This window comes from Symsagittifera roscoffensis, chromosome 1, assembly GCF_963678635.1.
Source record: "Symsagittifera roscoffensis chromosome 1, txSymRosc1.1, whole genome shotgun sequence".
In the NCBI taxonomy this organism is placed as follows: domain Eukaryota; kingdom Metazoa; phylum Xenacoelomorpha; order Acoela; family Convolutidae; genus Symsagittifera; species Symsagittifera roscoffensis.
The window spans coordinates 37,921,331-37,943,234 of NC_087062.1; the positions used below are offsets into that span (position 1 = coordinate 37,921,331).

Genomic DNA, 21,904 nt, shown 5'->3' on the forward strand with positions numbered 1-21,904 from the left:
ATTACTTTTTTTTTACTGCTACCGCTTTAATTTATATACATTTTTTTACCGGACGATGCCAAAAGTATGCATTCATGATTGAGCCAACTTTTTCAAAAGTTTTTTTTTGTATTACTGAAGGAACCTTGTTAATGAAAAGGCTGCCGATGTAAAACATTCTCTACTTTACAAAAAATCTGTTAAGTTCAAATGAGTGAACTAAATTGTCACGTTATCTTTTTGCTATGAATGCGCGATAAGTTTTTTAAGCAGTTTTGGATGGATTTTGTTGGCATTAATAAATTTCCATGTCCCAACTTGCCAGATGATACATTTGAACCTTCCGGGTGAGAAGATATATTTTACGAGAAGCCTTAGCAGTTGAAACTGAAATGGAAGCTCTACAGAAGTTTGGAAGGTAACACAACAACCGAATTAACGATAGAGAACGGTAAAAAAACATCAGAAAAATTGCAAAACAATTATAACCACAAACCACTCTACACCACAATTGCCGCCTTTAGCTGCATTAACCTTCCAAAAATAACAAATCATCGATATGCTTTCAAACGAGCAGACTGGGACAGCTTAAATTCTTCAATAGAACCTGAACCGTTTATCCCGTACTGCTACAGTAACGTGAACGAAATTATCCGACAATGGTACGAATGGCTGTGGGAAAAAATCGAAAAGTTTGTACCTAGAATAACTGAGCATCGATCAAGGTTACAACCCTGGATCACGCCAGCCACCTCCCACCTCATCAAAAAACTTCAAACAATGAAAAGAAAACCAAAACAAGGTCTCGAAAGACTATTAAAGATCAAAAAACTTGAAAAAGATATTCAAAGGTTTTCCGAAGATGACCTAGCGGAATATGAAAAAACCGTCCTAGAAGGAAGAACCTTAAATGCATACGCAAGACCCCAACAATTCCTTCGACGGTCAAAGAAGGAAACACTGAATCATCAAATGAAAGTGAAAAATGTGATTTATTCAATGACTATTTCGTCAGCGTGTTTGGCACAAAAGAACATCAAACCGGTATCCTCTTTCTAAAAAGTGAGCTGAATAGATTTATTGTTGACCAAAGTCAAGTTAGCGAAATAATGAGGCAACTTAATGTCAATAAATCAATGGGACACGACAACATTGGCAATCTGATTTTGAAATCATGTCACAAAACTCTAAGCAAATCACTTACCCTTATATTTCAAACCTGCCTTAACAAAGGAATTTTTTCCTGAAATATGGAAAATTAGTGAAGTAACCCCTGTTTTCAAGGAAGGAAGTAAAACCGATGTCAGTTGCTATAGACCAATCAGCCTAATCTGCTGCTGCTCAAAATTGCTTGAAAAAATAATATTTGACAAACTCTATACTAAAGTGAAATACAGATTACATGAAAGTCAACATGGGTTTCGAAAGCGTAGATTCGCCACAATTCAACTTCTTCTATTTCTTGACCGAATATACGAATTGAATGATCAACAGGATGTACAAGAACTTGCAGTTCTATACTTGGATTTTGCCAAGGCATTCGACACTGTACTTCATGATATTCTGCTTACGAAGATCAAAATTTTTGGAATTGGCGGGAAATTGCTGTCACTGATATATTCATACCTCAACAACAGAAAGCAATGCGTTAAGATTGAAGACTGTAGCTCAACCCTAAGAGAAGTCACTAATAGAGTTCCGCAAGGTTCAATTCTGGGACCGCTGCTGTTCTTACTTTTCATAAACGATCTACCTGAAACCATGAATGACACAGACAGTTTTGGGTACGCAGATGACTTTAAGGCCATTCTACTAAATCAAACTTCCCTTGACACTGCAACTCTGAAAATAGACAAATGGCTACATGAAATCAAAATGCAACCCAACATCAAAAAATCAACGCTCCTCGGCATCAAAGGTGATTTAAAAGCTAGTCTCCTGAACAAAATTCTTTCCTCAGTAAACTCACAGCGTGACCTAGGACTGATTGTGTCCAACAAGCTCACATGGAACGAAAATTGCTCTCGTCGGACATCCAAAGCAATTAGTGCTCTCTTCCAGATTAAACGAAGTCTGACTATGAAAAGCAGTGTGACCACCAGGCTTAACGCATATACTGGGTATGTAGTACCCATAGTAACATATGCATCCCAAGCATGGACTCCTAGCAGATCGAACATGGAACAACTCGAACGAGTTCAAAAGTTAGCAACAAAATGGATTTTGGGAACAAGCAAAACTTATACTGAAAGACTGAAGGACCTGAACCTTCTTCCTTTGAACCTATACATGGAAATGTACGACATTTTAATACTAATAGCCCTGCTTGAAAATCGTTACGATGTAGAAATAGAACGAAAACCATCTGAATCATGCGAAATCACCCGACAGTCATCAAGAGGCGAATTTCAAATCCCAAAAAGCCGCTTGCAAAGAACGGACGACAATTTTTTCAGACGAGTGAAACATCTATACAACTGTCTTATCCGAGCCTGCCCAACTTTTAGTCTTAGACCAAGCAAAGCGACTCTGACCTACATATACCAGAAATACTTCAAAAAAATGTACAGTGAAGTCAACAAATGTACATGGAAACTCTTATGCAGATGTGGAAACTGCAATGTTTACAACAAACTGAGATAAAACATGGACTGTAAAAGGGGTGAAATTCCCTAGAGCTAATGCTCTGAAGCCTATTCTACTACTACTACTACTACTACTACTACTACTACTACTACTACTACTACTACTACTACTATATCCGATACGGAACACTTGTACGACACGAATGTAAGATTCCCAATAGTGTGAAAAGGGAAGGTCCAGCGACAGGCTCGGAACAGATCCGAACCCTTCCAATCCAATTGTTTGGGTAATATCGACGCGTTGAAGTAGAGGCCGTGGGAACTTTTTTCAAAGACTGAATTTCACCTTTTAAACGACTAGATTTCCCTGAATAATTATTGAACTGCAAATTAAAGATTTGTATCACAGCGCGAGTAGTTGAGAGGAAGGAAAGGTCAAGCACTCTCTTATGAATTCATTATTTAACTGTCACTAAAATTTAATGGCTTTTAATCTCGTTCATAGTCACAACCACATTGACTGGGGATACAGAGACCCAACCATGTGTTTATTCTTGCACGCAGAAAGGTAAGTTAACTCCGTTCGGCTTATATCCTCAAAATTGAAGCGCGCGTTCGTACACCCTGAAATAGACTAGAACTAACTGGAGTTTTCTAATTTCCGTCGTTAAGTAATACTTTGACGAATGTTACACGAGCATTTTGTGCTTTTTATCGGATTTTGTTTGAAGCAAAGCTATTAAGGTTTGTCATCGCAATGCGAAAAATAAAACTCAATTTTACAGATGTATTAGGCAATTTAAAAAAATTGCCGTGTTCAGTAACATTAAGTCGCGAGTCGAACCTGCAGCATTGGTCTGTTCCCAAAATAGCCTAAGTGCTATTTCATTAGTATCTTCGATCGGTATTTTGTTGAAAAATTATCTAGAGTCCTGCCCAATCGCAAGAAAAGGGGGGTGGGAGATTGCTCAATTGATCATCCAAATTTTGTTTAATTGAGGATCCAAAATTCGTTTAAATGAGGAAACCGTATCAAGGAATTTTATTACCCAATGTGGCTATTCAACATCCGAATCACCTCTCTTAAAAATCAGAAAAAACTGCGGATGCATAAAATTTTTCATATTACAATCTACCAGCAGCAACTGAGTGAACTAAAGTCATCCCAATATATCTATACTATGGATGCTATACTATGAATGCACGAACGGCTTTGGAAGCAGTTTTCGATTTTTTTTGGCCGGAATAAATACTTAGAAACAACTCTTTTGGTCTATTTAATTGTCATGGTATTTCTTATTAATCAATCACAATACTTTTGTCGTGAAATTTTTCATCAAATTAAAATTCGGAACTTTAAACCATGTTTTACTTAAATGAAAAAGTGTACTGAAGCATTTTGTTAGGAGTAAAGATCAGAGCTTTTTTCAAAAGCTTTTTTTAATAGAAACTCCCAAGAGTCAATTGCCGAAATTAAAGATTATATATTGCAAAGGAACGTGGGAAAGTAGCGAGGACAGGATTGAACCCTCATCGTCAGAAAAAGTTGCTTCTAATGAAGCCGACCTATGGGATGGTTCAAACTCAAATTTGTTCTAACCTGAGTCTATGTTTATTTTATATACCGGATTAACCTGATTCTTAATTAAAACTTTTAGAATCATTTTTTGGAGTCACTAGGAACTTCAGTAAAGCTCGACCTATTTTCAATGGAAGCTCGACCTATTTTCAATGGATTTAAGTAATTTGATTTCACAACTGGCTTGGGGCTTTGATGAATAATGGATTGCGATGTTTTTTTTTCATAAAGCAAAGTGCTTTTTTATGTTTCAATCAATCATTCGAGTTTGTCCGTTTCGCGCAACAGCAGCTAAAGTGCCATTTACAGATGTTATTCACATGTTGAGTATCATAAAGACTCATGATCCCAATGAATGTATTGTGAAGTACAGATATAAAATTTTTATTTTGTATTCATTAGTGTGTTCATTAAATCGGGTTTTGCATGGCTAGTTGGACTTACTTTTTGTATTGAAGATTTGGATTAACGCGAAAGATCTGCTTTGACTTTTCTGAAATCTAATACTAATAGGTAACTCTTATTTTTCTAAAAATGCTTCATTTAAGATCTGATTTCATGGAGGTCGGGGAAGTAAAAGTTCCGGAAAGCAAGGATTTCCAAACTTTTCGAGAAGCGGCTGATAATGATAGTAGTTGGACATTGTCGCTGAAAAACAACAAGAAGCAGCTGTTTATATACTCAAGGCAAACACCTGGTACAAAAATTCAGCAGATCAAGGTTTGATGTGATTTTGAAGTCTCTCAAATGCTGTGCAGGCTGAACCTGATTAAGTTAGTGCTTTTACCTCAATTTGCATTTAGTTTAATCGACTAACTTTTTAGATTAAGGCGCTCTTTCCTGGCATCAGTGCTGCTCTTCTGTATGACACCTTACAGGACACAGCGTACACTCATAGTTGGGATGCATATTGTGTGAGGACAGAAGACATATGTTACATAGACCCCATGAATATCATATCCTACTATGCGAGTACGTTTAAGGTCAAATTACAGCAGTTATCTCAACTAACATAACTAACCTATGTAATTGTTCTGAAACAATTTCTTGTGCAATCAATGAATTTACTGAACACATATATTAAGGCTATGTGTTTTTTAGTGAAGTTGCAGTCTCCACTTAGAAACAGGGACTTTGTGCTGCAGAGATCATGGCTATATAATGGTCAAGATTACGCAATATTCAATCACAGCGTCAATCACAAGGTAACTAAATTCATAAGGCAGAAATTATTATTTAGTGACAGTAGAGATCAGGACTACAGAATACGTGCAGTCTACCGTGCAGGCTGACATGCTCAATTTCTTGAAAATTCAACTATAACTACTGGCTTCATTTCTGGTAGTAATTAATTTATTTAAATAAACAGAAAAAACGTTCGTTTTTTTTCGGATTCGTAATTTTTGTCGGCTCAATTTCCGTGTTTTCACATGCGTGTTTATTATCTAGTGCGGTTTTGTCATCGGATTACTTAACAAAACATGAAGTTGTAATCTGATTTCAACAGTTTCTGCTATAATTGAAATTTGTCCTGTAATTTGTAAGTTTTTCAACTATGATTTTGATGTTTTTTTTTTGATAAAACGGTTTCGGCTTATGCTATATCGATTAAATCACCTCAGATTGCGTATTTTGGAGGTGAAAAGAATTTCCTATACTCGAACCAAGTTTTATCGGCTTAGTTGACACTCTTTAAATCATTGATGAGGCTTTTTACGGCCTCATTGAATACAATCGTATGAAATTTTGGTCAATGGTGTTTTTTTTAAGTAACTTTTTCAATTTTTTTATATTTGACTTTCGTCTCATTTTTTATTCCTTGTCTTCTAATTCAATGTTTTTGTTGTCGCATGATAAACTTAATATTCATTGAAATTATTGAGCGGCAAAAACTTCCAGATTCCTCACTACTTGGTGTAGAGGTGATTCTTAACGACTTGGGTTCGAGCCCCTGTTGGACCTTGTTTTTTTTCAGTGTAACTTGAAATGGTGATTTTTATCCGTGAAAAGTTACATTGTCAGAGTTTCGTTTGTCTGCTTTGTTTTTCAAGGAGCCAATTCACAATTTTTTGAGCTATCAGCCTCTTTCATTTTATTTGCAGGTGTTGTTGAGTTGCTCCTGTCATTTTTGAACTTACTCACTTCCTTAGCTTTTTTTCATTCTAATTGATTTCGTCTTGTATTATATCGGCCAATCTATTATATATTTAAATGCGGGCTTCACTATCTCGCCATCGTCAAGCTTTTTCAACGTAATATTTTTGCATGTTTAAGCTATATCGTATATTGCAATGATTAAGATTTTTTTTCGATTTTCCAGTTTAAATTCAATGTTTATTTTACCAAGTTTGAAACTAGCAACCCAATGTTGGGATGCTGCGAGGGCTTCCCCAGGTGTTGCGATTTTGGCCTCCATATATGAGTTACCAAATCTTTTTAGTTTACGAGATACGGCAATTTTCGAGATTTTTCAAAAGTTTTCCAAAAAAGGTAACTTGAAAAGTTTTCACAAAACGTGAAATTCTCAACCCTGTAGTTGGGTGCTGTCAAGGTACCCTCAGGGGTTGCGAATCTTGCCTCCAAATCTCACTTCTCAAATCCTTGTAGTTTTCGAGATATGACGATTTTTATAATTTTTTCAAAAATTTTCAAAAAAACAGATTTTAAAAAATTCGAAACTTTTGTGAAATTCTCAATCCTGTTATTGGAAAGTGTGAGGGTACTCTCAGGGCTTGCGACTCTTGCCTCTAAAAGTGAGTGCTCAAATCCTTGTACTTTTGGAGATATGACGGTTTTCAGGATTTTTTGTAAGTTTTTCAATGAACTTAGATATAGAAAAATTCACAAAATTTGAAGTTCTCATCTCTATAATAAGGCTCTGTCAGGGTACTACCAGGAGTTGCAGTTTTTTCCTCCAAATGTGACTGCTCAAATCCTTGTACTTTTCGAGATATGACGTTTTTTGTGATGTTTTGAAAAAAAGTTCAGAAAACTTAAATTTATTTTTTAAAATTTGAAATTCCCATGGGGTTGCGTATCTCGCCTCGAAATATGTCTGCTCCAATCCTTGTAGTTTTTGTGATATGAAGTTTTTTATGAATTCTTTTTAATTTTTCAGAAAACTTGGATTTTAAAAATTTCAAAGGATTTGAAATTCTCAAACTTGTAGTTGGGTCCTGTCAGGGTCCTGTCAGGGTACTCTCAGGAGTGTCATGTTGCAGTGTTGCGTCCAAATGCGACTGCTCTAATGCTTTTTGTTTCCGAGATGTGACGTTTATAGTGTTTTTCTTAATTGTTCAAAGAACTTAGATTTAAAAATTTTCTTATGTTCCTATCTGATGTTTTATAAAGGCACTTCCAGGGATTGCGAGTAAGTATGACTGCTTATATCCTTGTAGTTTTTGAGATATGACGTTTTTATAATTTTTTTCAAAAATTTTTTCAAAAAAGCTAAATTTTTTCAAAATTTGTGGAATTTCTAACTCAGAAGTTGGGGGCTGTCAGAGTAATCTCAGGGGTTGCGAATTGTGCACCCAAATATGAGTGCTTAATTTTTTGTAGTTTTCGGGATATGGCACTTTCCGTGGTTTTTTCAAAAATAAAATTAGAAAACTTCCCGACCCTGTAGTTGACTGTTGTGAGTACTCTCAGAATTTGCAAATCTTGCGTCCAAATGCGACTGTTCAATTGCTTTTAGTTTTCGAGATGTGACGTTTTTCTGTCATTTTAAAAACTTTCATTGATCTGATATTAAAAAAATAACAAAAATGTATGGTTTTTCAAAATTTGAATTAAAAAAAAACTTGACTAACTTTACAAAATTTGAAATTACCAACCCTGTGTAATACTTGGGTTTTCTCAGAGTACACTCAAAGCATGCAAATATTATTTCCAATATATGCTGTTTTTATGAGTTGTCATAAATTCGAAGCACCGGATTTGCGTTACATGCTAGCTTAATTTATTGCGCGGCGTTTGAAAAATCAGGTCGATGTTAGCGTAAGTTCTGAAACTTATTTGCTTCATTTTTTTTGTTCTTTTTTGGCTAATTTGGCGTGTGTTCCGCTAGGTAAATACTAAAAGCTTGTTTTACGTTGTTGCTTATTTCGAGTATTTTTTCCAATTACATACTGTTTTTTTTTTCAATTCTTTCGAGACTTCTATAGTTTGGTGAGTTTAGAGCATGATTTGTTCCAAGTGTAGCTAAAAATGCGCACCATCAAAAATGAAGATGGCACAAAAATTGAACTTCATTTTCACGTGCACTTGTTTGTTGGAAAAGTTGTTAAAAGTTTGGTCCCGCTCAATTTTGTTTTTGCGATTTGATTTTTATTGAGCTCACTCTATTTTTTGTTAATTGAAAGGTAAATTACGCTCTCTAGTACCTATTCATCTATCTTCCTCAAAGTTTTTTTTTTACGTTTCTTTGCTGTAAAATAATCAAAGTATCTTTACTCATCAAGCGAACTAGTGAGCGTAGTGTCATTTTAAGAAGTTTATTTTTTCAACCCGAGTCGCAAAAATTGTTGGCTTTTTGCAACAATAGCATAGTATCTGGTTTGTTTTTGCATATTATTACACGAGCGTAGCTTGTGAGATTTTACCCGATTAGTTTTTTTCATCCTAAGTCGCTGATAATAGTGCTAGTTTTGGTGTCCCTTTTGAATTAGGGCTGCATTAGCAGTATATTCACATGTGATCTGACATTTGATTAGTATAAGTTAGCACAGTTGATACTATTTTTATTTCATCAATCGAACTGAAAAAAGCTCAATATACTGCGAGCTTTTTGAAATGCATAGCTTATACGCAATTTCTGTTTTATCACGTGCAAAGTTTTACTACATTCCAAATTACTATTTGCAAATTTGAGTTTTTGCGCATTTTAAAGCTCTCATATTTTTGACTCTTTCTCGCTCGTGTTTGCTGACATACAGGTTCGCCTCTGTGTTATATCTATTTTATCTGGTTTATTGGTGGCTAGTGTTTTATGATTATCAAGCGACCATAGCTCAGATGTCAGGACGTGTGAATCTAAATCTCGAAGTCGAAGATGTGAATGTGGTCGGAACTTTTGTGCTACTAGCACAGCAACCGGCTATTCTTGTTTTGATTTGGAAGAAAAATACGCAAATCTATAATTTAGATAATCAAGAATCATTCAAGTTAAAAACTAATCCAATTACTACATGGCGTACCCGTTTTAAACCTTCATTTTCTGGAAAAATAAGTTTTTTTTTTCGCAAACTTGCTAATGCCACTTCAATGGAACTTGACTTAATCTATCCTCATGCAGGATAACAAGCCGATAGGTTTCTTTTTTCTTATTTTTTTTAAAAAATTGTTAACGCTTCATTTTGTGTTCCAGATTGTTCGACTTTTCTTTCTAAGTTCGCTTGGAATTTAATTGCTAAATTGACGGCAAACTCCTTCTCCGTCAACAAAAGAGGAAATTGCGCGAAAATAAAACGCGAATGACCTGTAGTCTTTGGTCGATTTTAGTTTCAAAGATTTTTCAGCTGTGTTAAAATTAACATTTTAGTTGAGATTTTTCTAATTCCGTTTGTTTATTATCTTGGTTATTATCGGAATATAGGTTTTTTTGGGTTAATAAGTTGTTTCAATAAATCTTTTTGTAGCTTGGCTTAAATGGATTTCGAATTTCTTGGCTTCTCCGGCACCCTTGGCCTAGAGGTAGCACGCCTGGGACGGCAAAAGTTATAGGTTTGAGTCCGGCCAGAATCTGTTTTGTTTCAAACTGAAAATATTGTTTCAAAAGAATTTCGGACCATTGTTTGATCAATGGCGGCCTTAGAGTCACGGTCAGACCTATTTTTTATTATATACGAAATTTAATTTTTTTTCCGGGAAAAATTGAAAGGTCGGACTTTTGTTTGTCTGCTTATTTTGTCAGCTTAAATTTGAAAGCATGGGTTTTAGTGTGATCTAGGGAATTCATACTTTAATCGACAGCTGTCTTTTTTTGAGTCAATTTACCAACTCGAATTATGATATAGTTTTTAATTTTGTTTTCCGAGTAAATTGGTTTCGACTTATGTTTTAATTGACTATTTTCTGTAGTTTGATAACAAAAATTGGTTATTTTCAAAAAGTATCTGCAGTGGTACGTTTGAGGTGTATCGAAAGTGATGGGAAGCACCGCTTGGCCTCTGTGTGATTGGATTATTTTTTAAACCAAGGTCTCTTTATTTTTATGCGAAGTTTTAGCAGTAATTAAATAGCATGTTGTAGCTATATCCGGTTTCTTGAAACGTTTTAAGTTTTTCTTTGAACAAATTTTCTTTTTTTGTAATTTAACGGATTCCGTTGCATCTCACTTCTATTGACTTGCTCGTAATGCTGCGCTTGCGTTGCATCACAAGTGGTGCGAAGCTCCCTTTCGCCTCTTCGTCTGATTGTTTTCAGCTGAGTTGCCATATCGCAGACTTTTCTTGCGCTTTAAGCAATTCTCATTGTAGTTGGCAGTGTTTGTGGTTTAGTCCCGAACATGTAAATTTACTAGCCCTGACTTTGTATATTTTCCTTGTTTTTTTTTCTGCTCAATCTTTATTCGGCTTAAATGGTTTCGTCTTTTGTTTTATCGTGTTACTAATTTTGTTAAGTTGGAAGGGAAATATAGTTTAATTGCCCCTTGCCCTCTGAACAAAATAATAAAAATAGTTTTTCATGACATTTTCATGTCAAGTTTTTTTTGGCTTAGTTCCCTCTCGACAGTGTATCTAAACACTTATTTCACGCCGTCGATTGTATTGCTTGACTTGTTTTCCTCCAATTGAAAATCATTTGAGACAAATTGAACATCTGTTTGGGGAGCTTTGTTGAGCCTTAACTTTTTCAGGGAAACGTGTAAAGTTGAAACTTTAAAAAAACCATGCTGAGTTACTTAGTGAAAAGAACCGACTTTTCAATAGGACACATAATAAATCGCAACCCTCTTTTTTATTTTAACAATGGCCTTAATATTGAGTTCCAGTTTTAACAATGGCCGTAATATTGAATGTTTGCAGTTTACCACTTGAGTCGATGATTTTTTGAACGGAAATAGAAAGTTTTTTCATTTTTGATAAGGCTCAAGTTCTTTAAGCTTTATTTTTTTGAAAGTTTCGTTTTTCGTTTCCGTTCAAATTCATTTGATATAAGGAAAGCAAATTACTCCCGCCACGAACACTTTTTTTTACTTTTTCAATAAACGTTTTCTGAAATTTTAAAAAATTATTTTGCAAAAAAATGAGAAATTATGCGTAATTTACTACGCGAGTGTGTATATTTCTCCTATCACATCACGTACAAGAACCTACACTAATTCGAAAAATTTAGTAATTTGAAGAATTTTTTTGTGTTTTATGAATGTGGTCGGAACATTTTGTTTAACTTGCACAGTAACCACCTATCCTTGTTGATGACATGCATTATAATCAATTGTTATCTTTAAGGACTATCCTCCGCAGAAAGGTTTCATCAGGGGAATATCAGAGTTGACAGGGTTCCTCATCAAACCAATGAAAGGCAAGGACAACGAAGCAAATTGTCATCTGACATACATCAGTCAAAGTGACCCCAAAGGTAATTTGCCTGAACTTTAATTATTTGTCTGGACAACTGATTTGGTTAAAATTGATATCTGGCAATGAGATCTGACCTCTTTATTATTTCTCAACTAACTAAGTTAGAAGTTTAGTGATTGCCGTAGAACTGACCTTCTTTCAGTTGTGATGTTGTTAGATTATTATAACATGATTGAATTAGTTTGTTCAGGTTTTGTCTCAGCTAGGTTGAAGTCCAATCACTTATTATTCTCCCGATAATAATTTGATATCGTCTTAGTCTGAAATTCCAATATTTGATTTCGTTTCAGGATCAATACCAAGTTGGTTTGTGAACAGCGTGGGGAAGACATTTGCACCTAGGGTGAGCATTAGCACATTGATTTTGGAATTCATTCTAAATCAGAATTTCATGCGTGAGAACTTTCTATACTTTGAGTTTTGCGAGCAACAAATTTTTCTGTTTCAGCAAATCAAAGTTCTTCAGAAAGCATGCATAAAGTACGACAAGTGGAAAAACAAGCAGAAGAACCCCAAATTTAAGCCGTGGAATGATCCAGAACAGCTGATGACAAGTCTGGCCAGAATAAACTGGCCAGATGTTCAGGCTGAGAACCAGCCGAAGGTGTCGGAGGAACTGGAACTTGACGATGAATTTGAAGATGAAAAAGAGATTGAGAAAGTGCTTAAAGGCGTCAATTTAAACGGGGACTCGTCATCTAACAGCAACAGCGCTTGTAATAGTGACGATGATGATGAAATTGAAGACCTAGCGACAGAGGTCAATGGTAACGGAGGCGACGCCAAGTGAGCCGAAAGAACTTAAGGAAAATTATCACTTGACCAGCGCGAATAGAATCACCAATATATATATCACCAAATTTTTAAAATACTGCCACGAGTGACTCTGAAAAGCATATGTATGGACAGCGATGCATGAATGATTGGAATGACTCAGTGGAGCAAATTGCTGCGGTTGAATGAACTTGTTGTACTTAACTTGAACTGAGTTGCTGCTAATAAGTAAAAAAAATAGTAGTATTAGATAACATGCTCTCAAAGAGGATATCGGATTTTTAAGGAGCATGTTTAATTTGAACACCAGTGGCATTTAAACTACAATGTTATGCGGCCAAGCGGTTGAACTCCAACTGACAAATTTTTCAGTTAAGTAACTTAGTTTCGTGGTTGTCATTTATTTACTTTCAGTCAATTTGGACGCGTCATCTTAAGTGTAATTTATGTACTAAATAATCAGTTACTATATATGAGCGAGTTATCTTTAATACAAATCCATGTGATGGTGCTATGATATTTTACTATTGTACAAAGTTCATCTCATGTAATTTTGAGACTGCACTTGAAAGTGAAGGGAAAATGTTTTCACAAATTGTATGTACATTTGGTATCGGGGCTAGCTAGTGATTTAGGTAAGGTGCCGTTTATTTTTTTACTCCTTGAAATTATTTGTTTAAATTGAAGCTGGTTTATATATTTCTTATCTTCTCATCATCAGCATTATTACTGCTTCCATCATCATCATCATCTACATCAATTCTTCCACCCGAATCAGAGCTCCTTTTCCATACCACTAGAATAATGTATTCCGTGTAATGAGTATAAGTTGCCCGAACATTTTGAGGACATCAAATTTTTGAGTGAGACATTTTTTAATTAGTTGGTGGAAATTCAAATTGGCATTCGTATGTCGTCTCAATTATGATGAAAGCGATTGTTCATGCGAACATAATTTGACAAATAGCGAAAATAAAACAATGAAAAGTACGACCTCTTCTATTTAAGTTTTTATCGAAATTGCTTGGTGTGACCAAAATATTGTTCACGAGTTGGTCATCGCATGAAAAAGAGCCGAATTATAATTGTTTGAATATGAGAGAATTCCAGTTTTTTATCATGCTGTACCTACCACCTATTCCATTGACTGACATTGGATGGTTTTTATTGTTACAAATAAAAGTGATGAAATTTATTTTGGGTAATATATTGTAAATAGATTGCTTCAATCGTGCCTTCATGCTTCTAGGAATTCTATTACCAGATTCGAATTAAATATACAATAATTTGTTTTGCGTCGAATAGTAGATGAGTTGAGGTTCCGTATCTTTGCGACTGGCGATTGTCGTGGGGCGAAATTGCTTCGAAAGCGACAATTGGTCGAAAATGAATTTTCGCGTTTTTTTTTTAAAAAAAAGGCGACGATTCGCACGCGGCGAAACGTTGTACGATCTAATAATAAAGTGTTTAATTGGAATGGAAGTATTAGAAACCAGCTCCCAAGATTCATGATGCATTTGTTCATGATTATCATTTGGAGCAGGGGCGGATCTAGGATTTTCTCGAGGGGGGTTGCGGATTTTCAAAAAAATCGAAAATTTTGTCGACCTTTTTTTTATTTTCCGAGTTTTCCCATCGCACTAAAGAGACCGTTTAGCCAATATTTCTGCGCCGCAGGCAAAATTATGAAAAAATTTAAGGATCTGTTGCCAAAAATGGATATCTCAAGATAGTACAAAGGGTCGGCAGGGGGTCGAATCCCTCCTAAAAAAAAGGAAAGTCCTGGTTTTAAAGTCTGGTTTTAAAAATATTTGGACGTGTTTTCAAGCAATCTCTTAGTTCTACTTACTTAGAAGCTGAAAAATGTTTCATGGTTAGCTACAAAAATTTGAAATCATTCGTGTCATACAGCTCGGCATTTCTTGCATACGGGGCTCAAATATCAGCGATAATGATTCTACGCTTTTAGTATAGCACAAGTTAGAATTGATTTTTGAAACGTACTAAAGCAGAAAGTCATTATCGATGATATTTGAGCCCCGCATGCAAGGAATGCCGAGCTGTATGACATGAATTATTACAAGTTTTTGTAGCTAACCTTGAAACATTTTTCAGCTTCGAAGTAAGTAGAAATAAGAGATTGATTGAAAACACGTCCAATTATTTTTAAAACCAGAATCTGAAAGTTTGCATGAACCCGACCGAAAAACATTTTGACGAGAACTGCGAAAAATTTAAACTGCAACTGATAAAATTCATCCATATCAGAACATTAAAATTCGTTCGAATTGTTTTGGTAATTTCTGAGTGTTTAGGTTGGATCACTCAGGAGTTTTGTTCGAAAACATGATGGCCGTCAACGAGACTTCGCCCTGCAATATGCTACGACTTGTAAAGAAAGGATTGTGACTGACTTTGCGTTATAACGAGATAATAGACAATATTTAAGGCCTTGCTTCAGTTATTTGGACGGATAAGAAACGAGATCTCGCAATAAAAAAATACTGAAAGCTAGACTTTTTGTTGTATAGGTCAGATGGTTGGCTCTTTTGTTTGACCTTCGTGTCACAGGCGCTTGACCTTCGTGTCACAGACGCTGTCGCTTCTTATTACTTGAACCGCCATCTTAAAGTATCGAAATCTGCAGACTTTGTTCACATAGAAATAATTACTTCAGTCCATCAAAAGGGGAAAATCGTTGCTTGCTGTGGCGGACAGTTTAAACAAACTCTCAGGATTCCTCTCAGAGTTTTTTTTGGTGTTTTAGTGATCTTGAAGATTTAAGGTGAAAATGGAAACTATGTTGGTCATTTCTAAATTTCAAGAATCAACTTAGGTGTTGATTGGGCACAAGAGTCAAAGATGATAAAGTTTTAAATCGAAATAAAGTAGCAATTCATTCAGACGCGAAAAGTTTTTATGGCGTGTTTTTGAAAAAAAATTGTCAAATTTAGATTTATAAGTTTAACTAAGAACTAACGTTTTCAGTTTATGTGCAAAAGAGGCTCAGAATTTTTTTTCAAACCTTTATTTTTTAAAAAGTTCAGAATTTCTAAGCTTTTTTCAATTTCTGGAAAAAAAAACGTAAAGTAGGAAAAAACTTAAATTTTTTTCAAATTTAAAACATTCTTACAAAAAGTGTGAAAATAGAGGGACAAATCTTTTTTTGTTTTAATTGGAGCTCGTTTTTGCAATTCGTTGAACCGAAAAACAATCGTTAAATTAAACGATTTTCGAAAGATCTAAGAAAATTATAAAACAGAGATTTGTCCTGAAGTTTTCATAAATAGGATAGAGGGGGTGTTTTTAAAATAGTGAGTCAAACCGGATTACTTCAATACGAGGCCAAAAGATATATTGTGAGAATTGTAAGTAAATTCCGCTACAGGGCGAAAAAAAATTTGTAGTGGAAAATGTAATGATGTTCTTTGGATTGCTGCTGAAACACTATCGCTCAAAATTCTTCAAAAACAGGAGAATCGACGAAAAAAACTGATGGAATTCTGATCGGATTGTGGAATTCATAAACAAATCAATCAAATAGGATCATATATATATATATATATATATATAGCAGAATTACGCTGTCGCGAAATCTGCAATTTGTAAGCGAAATCCGCAAATTGTCAGCGCAATCCTGTTACATTCGCGGAACTTGCTTAAATTTTGCGGAATTCGTTTAAAATTGCGGTATCCGCAGTAACTAGCTATATTTACTCGTTGGGGAATCCGCTAAAAAAGTATATGCTGACAAAACTTACGTTACAGGTACTTGTGCGTGGAATCCGCGAAAACTTCTATTTTGGAGCATGTTCAAAAACTCGTCTCTGGATTCCAGTGACCTACAGACACCAGACTGTGCGCCTATTCGGTGAACAGTTTGGCCGGGTAATGTTGGAATTTCTATCGTTTTGAAAATTTTCTTCACTCTTTTAACTACTCGTCTCTTAGTGCTTTCCTGCCTCATCGAACTGCGCTTCGCTTTCCACTTTGTTTGCCTAATTTTCTGAACATTCTTAATTTTATCTAATTTGCTATAGTTCGAAAACGCTATGATTCGTTGTGCACCCTTCAGAAGGATTCTTCCGCGCCCTCTCCGGTCCCATGAAAATCTAGCTCTTTTATGCTAGGCGTTTCCACCATATACTTCTGTACCCTATTTTCCAATGTACTCTATACAATGAGATTCAACACCATTCTACCCTTTAGTTAGAGTCTCATAATAGGTCGCGCTTCGCGTTGACAATTGTCTCTTAGTTACGTATAGAATCCTAACCTCCGTGGACAACCTCGCAACACGTTGGCGTTCCACTATTTGTATTCAGTTGACATTGGGGTAATTTTTTGGGTTAGAAAACTTAGATTATTAGAATGGAACAAAGTATTCCACGAAAGAAAAAACGTTCAAAATATTGTCTTGTATTTTTTTGAAAGACATGACAGCTAAATAAAAAAGTTTTCGGTAACAGCTTTCGAGTAAGCTTTCTTCGGTTGAATGCAAGTCTTAATAAAAAGTTTGTACCACGTTTTTGATGTCAAAGAAATCATGAAAGCGAAAAGCATAAAAAACTTCCAATGCCTTATTTTTTGCGTTTGAGTAGTCATTGCATTTTCATGGTTCCCTGAACAACACAAAATGCAATCTTTTCTAGGCTTGTTTTAAATCATGAGATACTGCTTGAACCAGCTTTCGTTGATTATTTTTTATACAACAATGCAGATTTATTGATGCAAAAAACATCATTATATGAGTTTGTAAATTATTCAAGTTGGTAACGCACATTGCTAGAGGTTGATTTTTCTAGAGCTTTCATATTACTTAAAGTCATGAGTTTAGGAACTTTGAAGCGCTTTATTTTTATTGCCATTGTTTTACTTTTTATTGCAACGATATATCGTGTTTTCAATAAAAAACACCAGGAAAAAATCAATTACAAATTGCTAATTGATCTGAGCAATTACCAAGAACCAGTTATCAAAAATAACAGCCCACAAAAATTTGAATACACACAGAAAAAGATCAATTCCTCATATAAGAAAACTCAGAAATATCCAACTGCCATTGTAATTGGGGCCCAAAAATGTGGGACAACGGCATTGATGAAATTTTTGTCTTTTCACTCATCAATTTCGGCTCAAATGACTGAACAACAATTTTTCAACCGGGACAAAAATTTTGAAAATGGTACAAATTACGAAATATACAGAAAAAGTATGATGTACTCGAAGCCGTTTCAAATTTCGATTGAGAAAACTCCCAATTATCTAGCCCACAAATTAGCCCCGGAGCGAATTTTGGATTATCAAAATTACCTAAGAAAGAAACTCAGATTTATTCTAATAGCTCGGGATCCAATACGTCGTGCAATTTCAGGAGTTTACCATCAAGTTATAAATAAAGGACTCAATTTAACAAATCTTACTGAAACATTATTAAAGCCTGAAAATGGGTTTGTTGATTTCTCGTTTTATGGATTTCATTTACAACGCTGGCTTGGTTTTTTTTCAATTGATCAGTTTTTAATTCTGAATGGTGATGAGTTTGCTAAAAACAATCCAGTTACAGCGCTGAAAAAAGTAGAGGATTTTCTGGATATTCCACACGAATTTAAAGCCGAAAACTTTGGTTTTTTGCCAAAAAAACTGGGTTATTATTGTTATTTACCTACAAGTTATTGCTTTCCGGATGACAGAGGACATTCTGGTTACCCAGAAAAACTAACCGAAGAAGGAAAGAAAGAGCTGAAACGAGTGTTTGAACCAGATTTGAAACTATTTCATAAATTGACTGGTGTTGCAATAAAAATAGCAGAATTAATTTTACGCTTTTGAAGCCTACTTTGAAAATATAACTGCTGGTGTAAACTGATATTTAACTGTGATTTTTAGCATTAAATGATTTAGTCAATTTTCAGTTAACGCAGCGATCAAAGTCACCTCAAAAAATATAATTTCATGAAAAAAGTAGTTTTTAACTCAAAACATCATCATCGATGACCTAAAAAACGGTCGATGAGATTTTTCAAAATCTGCAACCCCTTGATAATTACTTATGATGAGTCTGCATGATAAAACGATTATAAATGAATAAATTTCATTTGAATCGTCAATCAAAAGGGGCATCGAAAAACTTCATAACCAATTAAAGTGCCATAACTGGATTAGGAAAACATTTATAAAGAATTTGTTTCCCGATTTTATTAGTTTTTTGTCCATTTATTGTTCCAACTATTTTTGACGAAAGTGACGAAATATTTGTGCTCGAGGTGGATTATTTCGACGTTTCAAATTGCAATTTTGGACGGAATTTTTTAATGTCTTTCGAAAGGTATTGTTGTCCTGAACTCAAAACTCCAACTTAAAAAAGATATTTCTCCACAATCATTTTTCATAAAGAAATGGGGATGATTACATTGACAATTTGGCCAATTTGGGTCAATTAAACCGCGACATACTCGTGCGATTACCTCTTAGGCCGATATTTATTCCGTCTTAGAATTAGATTGATGCATGTTTTTTTTGGTATATTTAATACATTGCAATCGTGTTGTGGCGTGTGGGGGATGATTTAAAAAAAAAAAATTAAGGAAAATTTGAGTTTTCAATTTTTTTTTCTGGAAATTTTCATCAGAAATTTTAATTTTAACTTTTTCATAGAATCTAAAAAAGAGTCGCAACTTTCAGGGATTTGCCCTGATACGAGCAGTCTTGTCTATATTCGTGGTAAAATGGGGAGTTCTAAACTTAAACTGATTCCAAAAATGGCGAATAATCCTGACGAGTACAAATGAAAATTCAAGTTCTTAGAAACTTCGCTATATTTTTGGCCATATGACGCAAAACACTCATAAGGCAATTTTTTAACCCCTCTATTGATTTTTTTAAATTTAATTTTGAATTGTAATTTCTGTGCACTGTTATAGTAATGAACAACTAAATTATTCTGATACTTTTGCTCTTCATGTTTTTGCGGAAAACGTTAAGCATTTAGTCCTAATAGCGCTTAGTATTAATAAGTTAGAAAAACTTATAAGGTAGAAGAAAATTGAAAGGACGAATAGTTTTTTGGTTTGCAAACTTGGTATGTTTCTTGCAAAAATATACAAAACTTGCAACAATCTTGCAAAACTTCTGCAGGACTTGCATCCTTTTGATTTTGCTTTATTTTTTACGAAGTTTTGTGACGAGCAGTTTGGATAGTTAACATGGTTAAAGAAATAATATCATGGCAAAATACAAAACCTTGGCGAAATATTTGAAAAAATTGTGCAGAATTTGAAACAATAAGGCAAAACATTTCCTAGAGCAACTAAACAAAACGACTTGGAAAATGAAAACCATGTTTAACTGTTAAATTTTGAGTTGCAAAATAAGCTGTTGCTTATCCGGTGTGAAAAATTTGAACTAAAGACTCATATATGAAAAACATTTTGTGTATTTTTCTATGTGTGTTTCGAATATTTCATACCAGATAATCAACAGCTTACATTGCGTCTTGAGGTTTGTTCTCATCTCGACACTACTTGTCTCGATCTGCTTACAAAATCTCTCCTTGCAATAGACAGCTGCTGCCCATCAACTACAAAAAAAACTGTGCCATTGAAAATCATTTCATTATTAATAGGTTTGCTACAACAATGTATTGGGTACATTTTGTATAAAGTTCCATTTCTGAGCCGTCTAATACGTTCAATGTGCAGTTTCTTCAAATGCATTACCAACAAAGTGCATTTTCATCTGTTGCAAATGCTTCTATGCTAGAACCATCAACTAGAGATCCATGATGCACTTCTTTCATCAATTCTAGTGACTTTCATCGCGAGAGATATTGAGGAAATGTTCTCGTTATCTGTAAGGCAGATGAACAATATATGAAGCCGAATTGGAGAAACTATAAAGAACACAGATCACATCAAAAGCACCAAAAGATATTCAATAGAATACGAATAATAGCATAAAATTTTTGGAAACCAACCCAACCAAAATTTTTTATGAGCCAACCAGAATCTTGGTTTCAAAACAAAATTATTCGCTTTCCCCAACAAACTAAAGTTAAAACTGTTTTTAGTTTAAAAATTTAAATGAAAAAGTTAATTTTTCATCTGAGTCAAATATATTTGCTTAATTTTTTCATGCTGATTATGGACTAAGATCTGGTATTATATTTAATCTATCCTTTGGTTTTATTTTAGGGCAAAGGAATGATGCGTGTTTGGCGATAAACGCGGAACATATATAGATGGACTGTCCTGGTACATGTCATGATTTTGTGGCATTAAAATGCTGATTGCTGATTTCTTTCCAACTGGGTTAAAAAGAATATTTGAAAACAAAGGGTCCTAAATTGGAAGTTTTTTTTCAATTTGGTGTAAATATTTTAATAACACGGATTGTCATACAAAATTTTTTCCTTTTTTTGTTCCGACCATTGAAAATAGTGAACAACTTTGTACTCGTGTCTTTCTTAGATTTTTTCCACGCAAATTCTGGTTTCAGTAATTCCACGCAAATTCTTGTTTTCTACTTGCCCAGTAACCGGCTATCCGTGTTTCCTATTTAATCCCTATGATTTGCAAAAAAAAATTAAATCAGCATGGAAAAAATGTCGTGCAAAGTTCTCTAACATTCAGTTTTTTTGTTTCTTGGCTTGGGGAAGAAACCAGTAAAAAACCAATTAAGAGATATGAAGATTCATGAACAAGGATTGATATTAGTTCGTACATTTTAGATCTATTTGATTGGGGCTATAAAACTCGGTTGATATCCTGAATGTACCCGTCTTGTGCAAAAAATTATTTCTTTCTTCGAATAACTTATATACTCTATCGTTTTTTTTAGCATAATATTGATGCTCAAGAAACTTATACTAGGTGGTCTGAAACTATTCAAATTAGTTGAAAAATTACCGTTTTTGGTTCAAAAGTAGGAAAGAAAGCAATGCAAATTAGGGCCATCTTGTCTCAGTGTTCGATGAAACTGAGTGCCCCTGATGATGAATGAAAAGTTTAGAAAAGGGTTATGATAAAGATGATTTTTCCGTATAAATGGAAAATAAAATTAAGTATGGGTCAGGTTAATACGTATTTATTAGTGTCGTTTATATCTTTTTGTTCCAACTTTTTAAAATGTTTTTGACGAAATTTTCTTATACTATCTGAGAAATATTCTTGTGATGAGCTCAAATTTAAAAAAAAACTTTAACCTGTGATTCCTTTTTGTCAAATTATAGGGGTTTTGAAATTGCTAATTTGGTCAATTCGGGTTAATCAAGGTGCGATATTAAGCGTTCCTAATAAAATGCGCAAGCGCCAATTTTATGCTTTCCAAATTGAATTGAGAGCAGCAATTTAGTCCTTTTGAAACAATAAGAGATGCTAAGCGCTCACTTCGTAATTTACATA

At 34.5% G+C, this 21,904-nt stretch overlaps 2 protein-coding genes across 2 annotated transcripts; both read left to right on the forward strand.

The window, feature by feature from the left end:
- The first annotated feature begins 4,695 nt into the window (after positions 1 to 4,695).
- LOC134843977 (START domain-containing protein 10-like) lies at positions 4,696 to 13,793 on the forward strand. Its single transcript, XM_063860390.1, has 6 exons — positions 4,696 to 4,863; positions 4,968 to 5,115; positions 5,245 to 5,348; positions 11,598 to 11,727; positions 12,020 to 12,072; positions 12,178 to 13,793. Exons 1-6 carry the CDS (start codon positions 4,702 to 4,704, stop codon positions 12,517 to 12,519), a joined length of 939 nt encoding a protein of 312 aa, XP_063716460.1. The 5' UTR covers positions 4,696 to 4,701; the 3' UTR covers positions 12,520 to 13,793.
- Positions 13,794 to 17,161: 3,368 nt separating this feature from the next.
- LOC134856713 (heparan sulfate glucosamine 3-O-sulfotransferase 1-like) lies at positions 17,162 to 18,399 on the forward strand. The gene has a single exon (XM_063872983.1). It carries the CDS (start codon positions 17,331 to 17,333, stop codon positions 18,333 to 18,335), a length of 1,005 nt encoding a protein of 334 aa, XP_063729053.1. The 5' UTR covers positions 17,162 to 17,330; the 3' UTR covers positions 18,336 to 18,399.
- Positions 18,400 to 21,904: the final 3,505 nt, after the last annotated feature.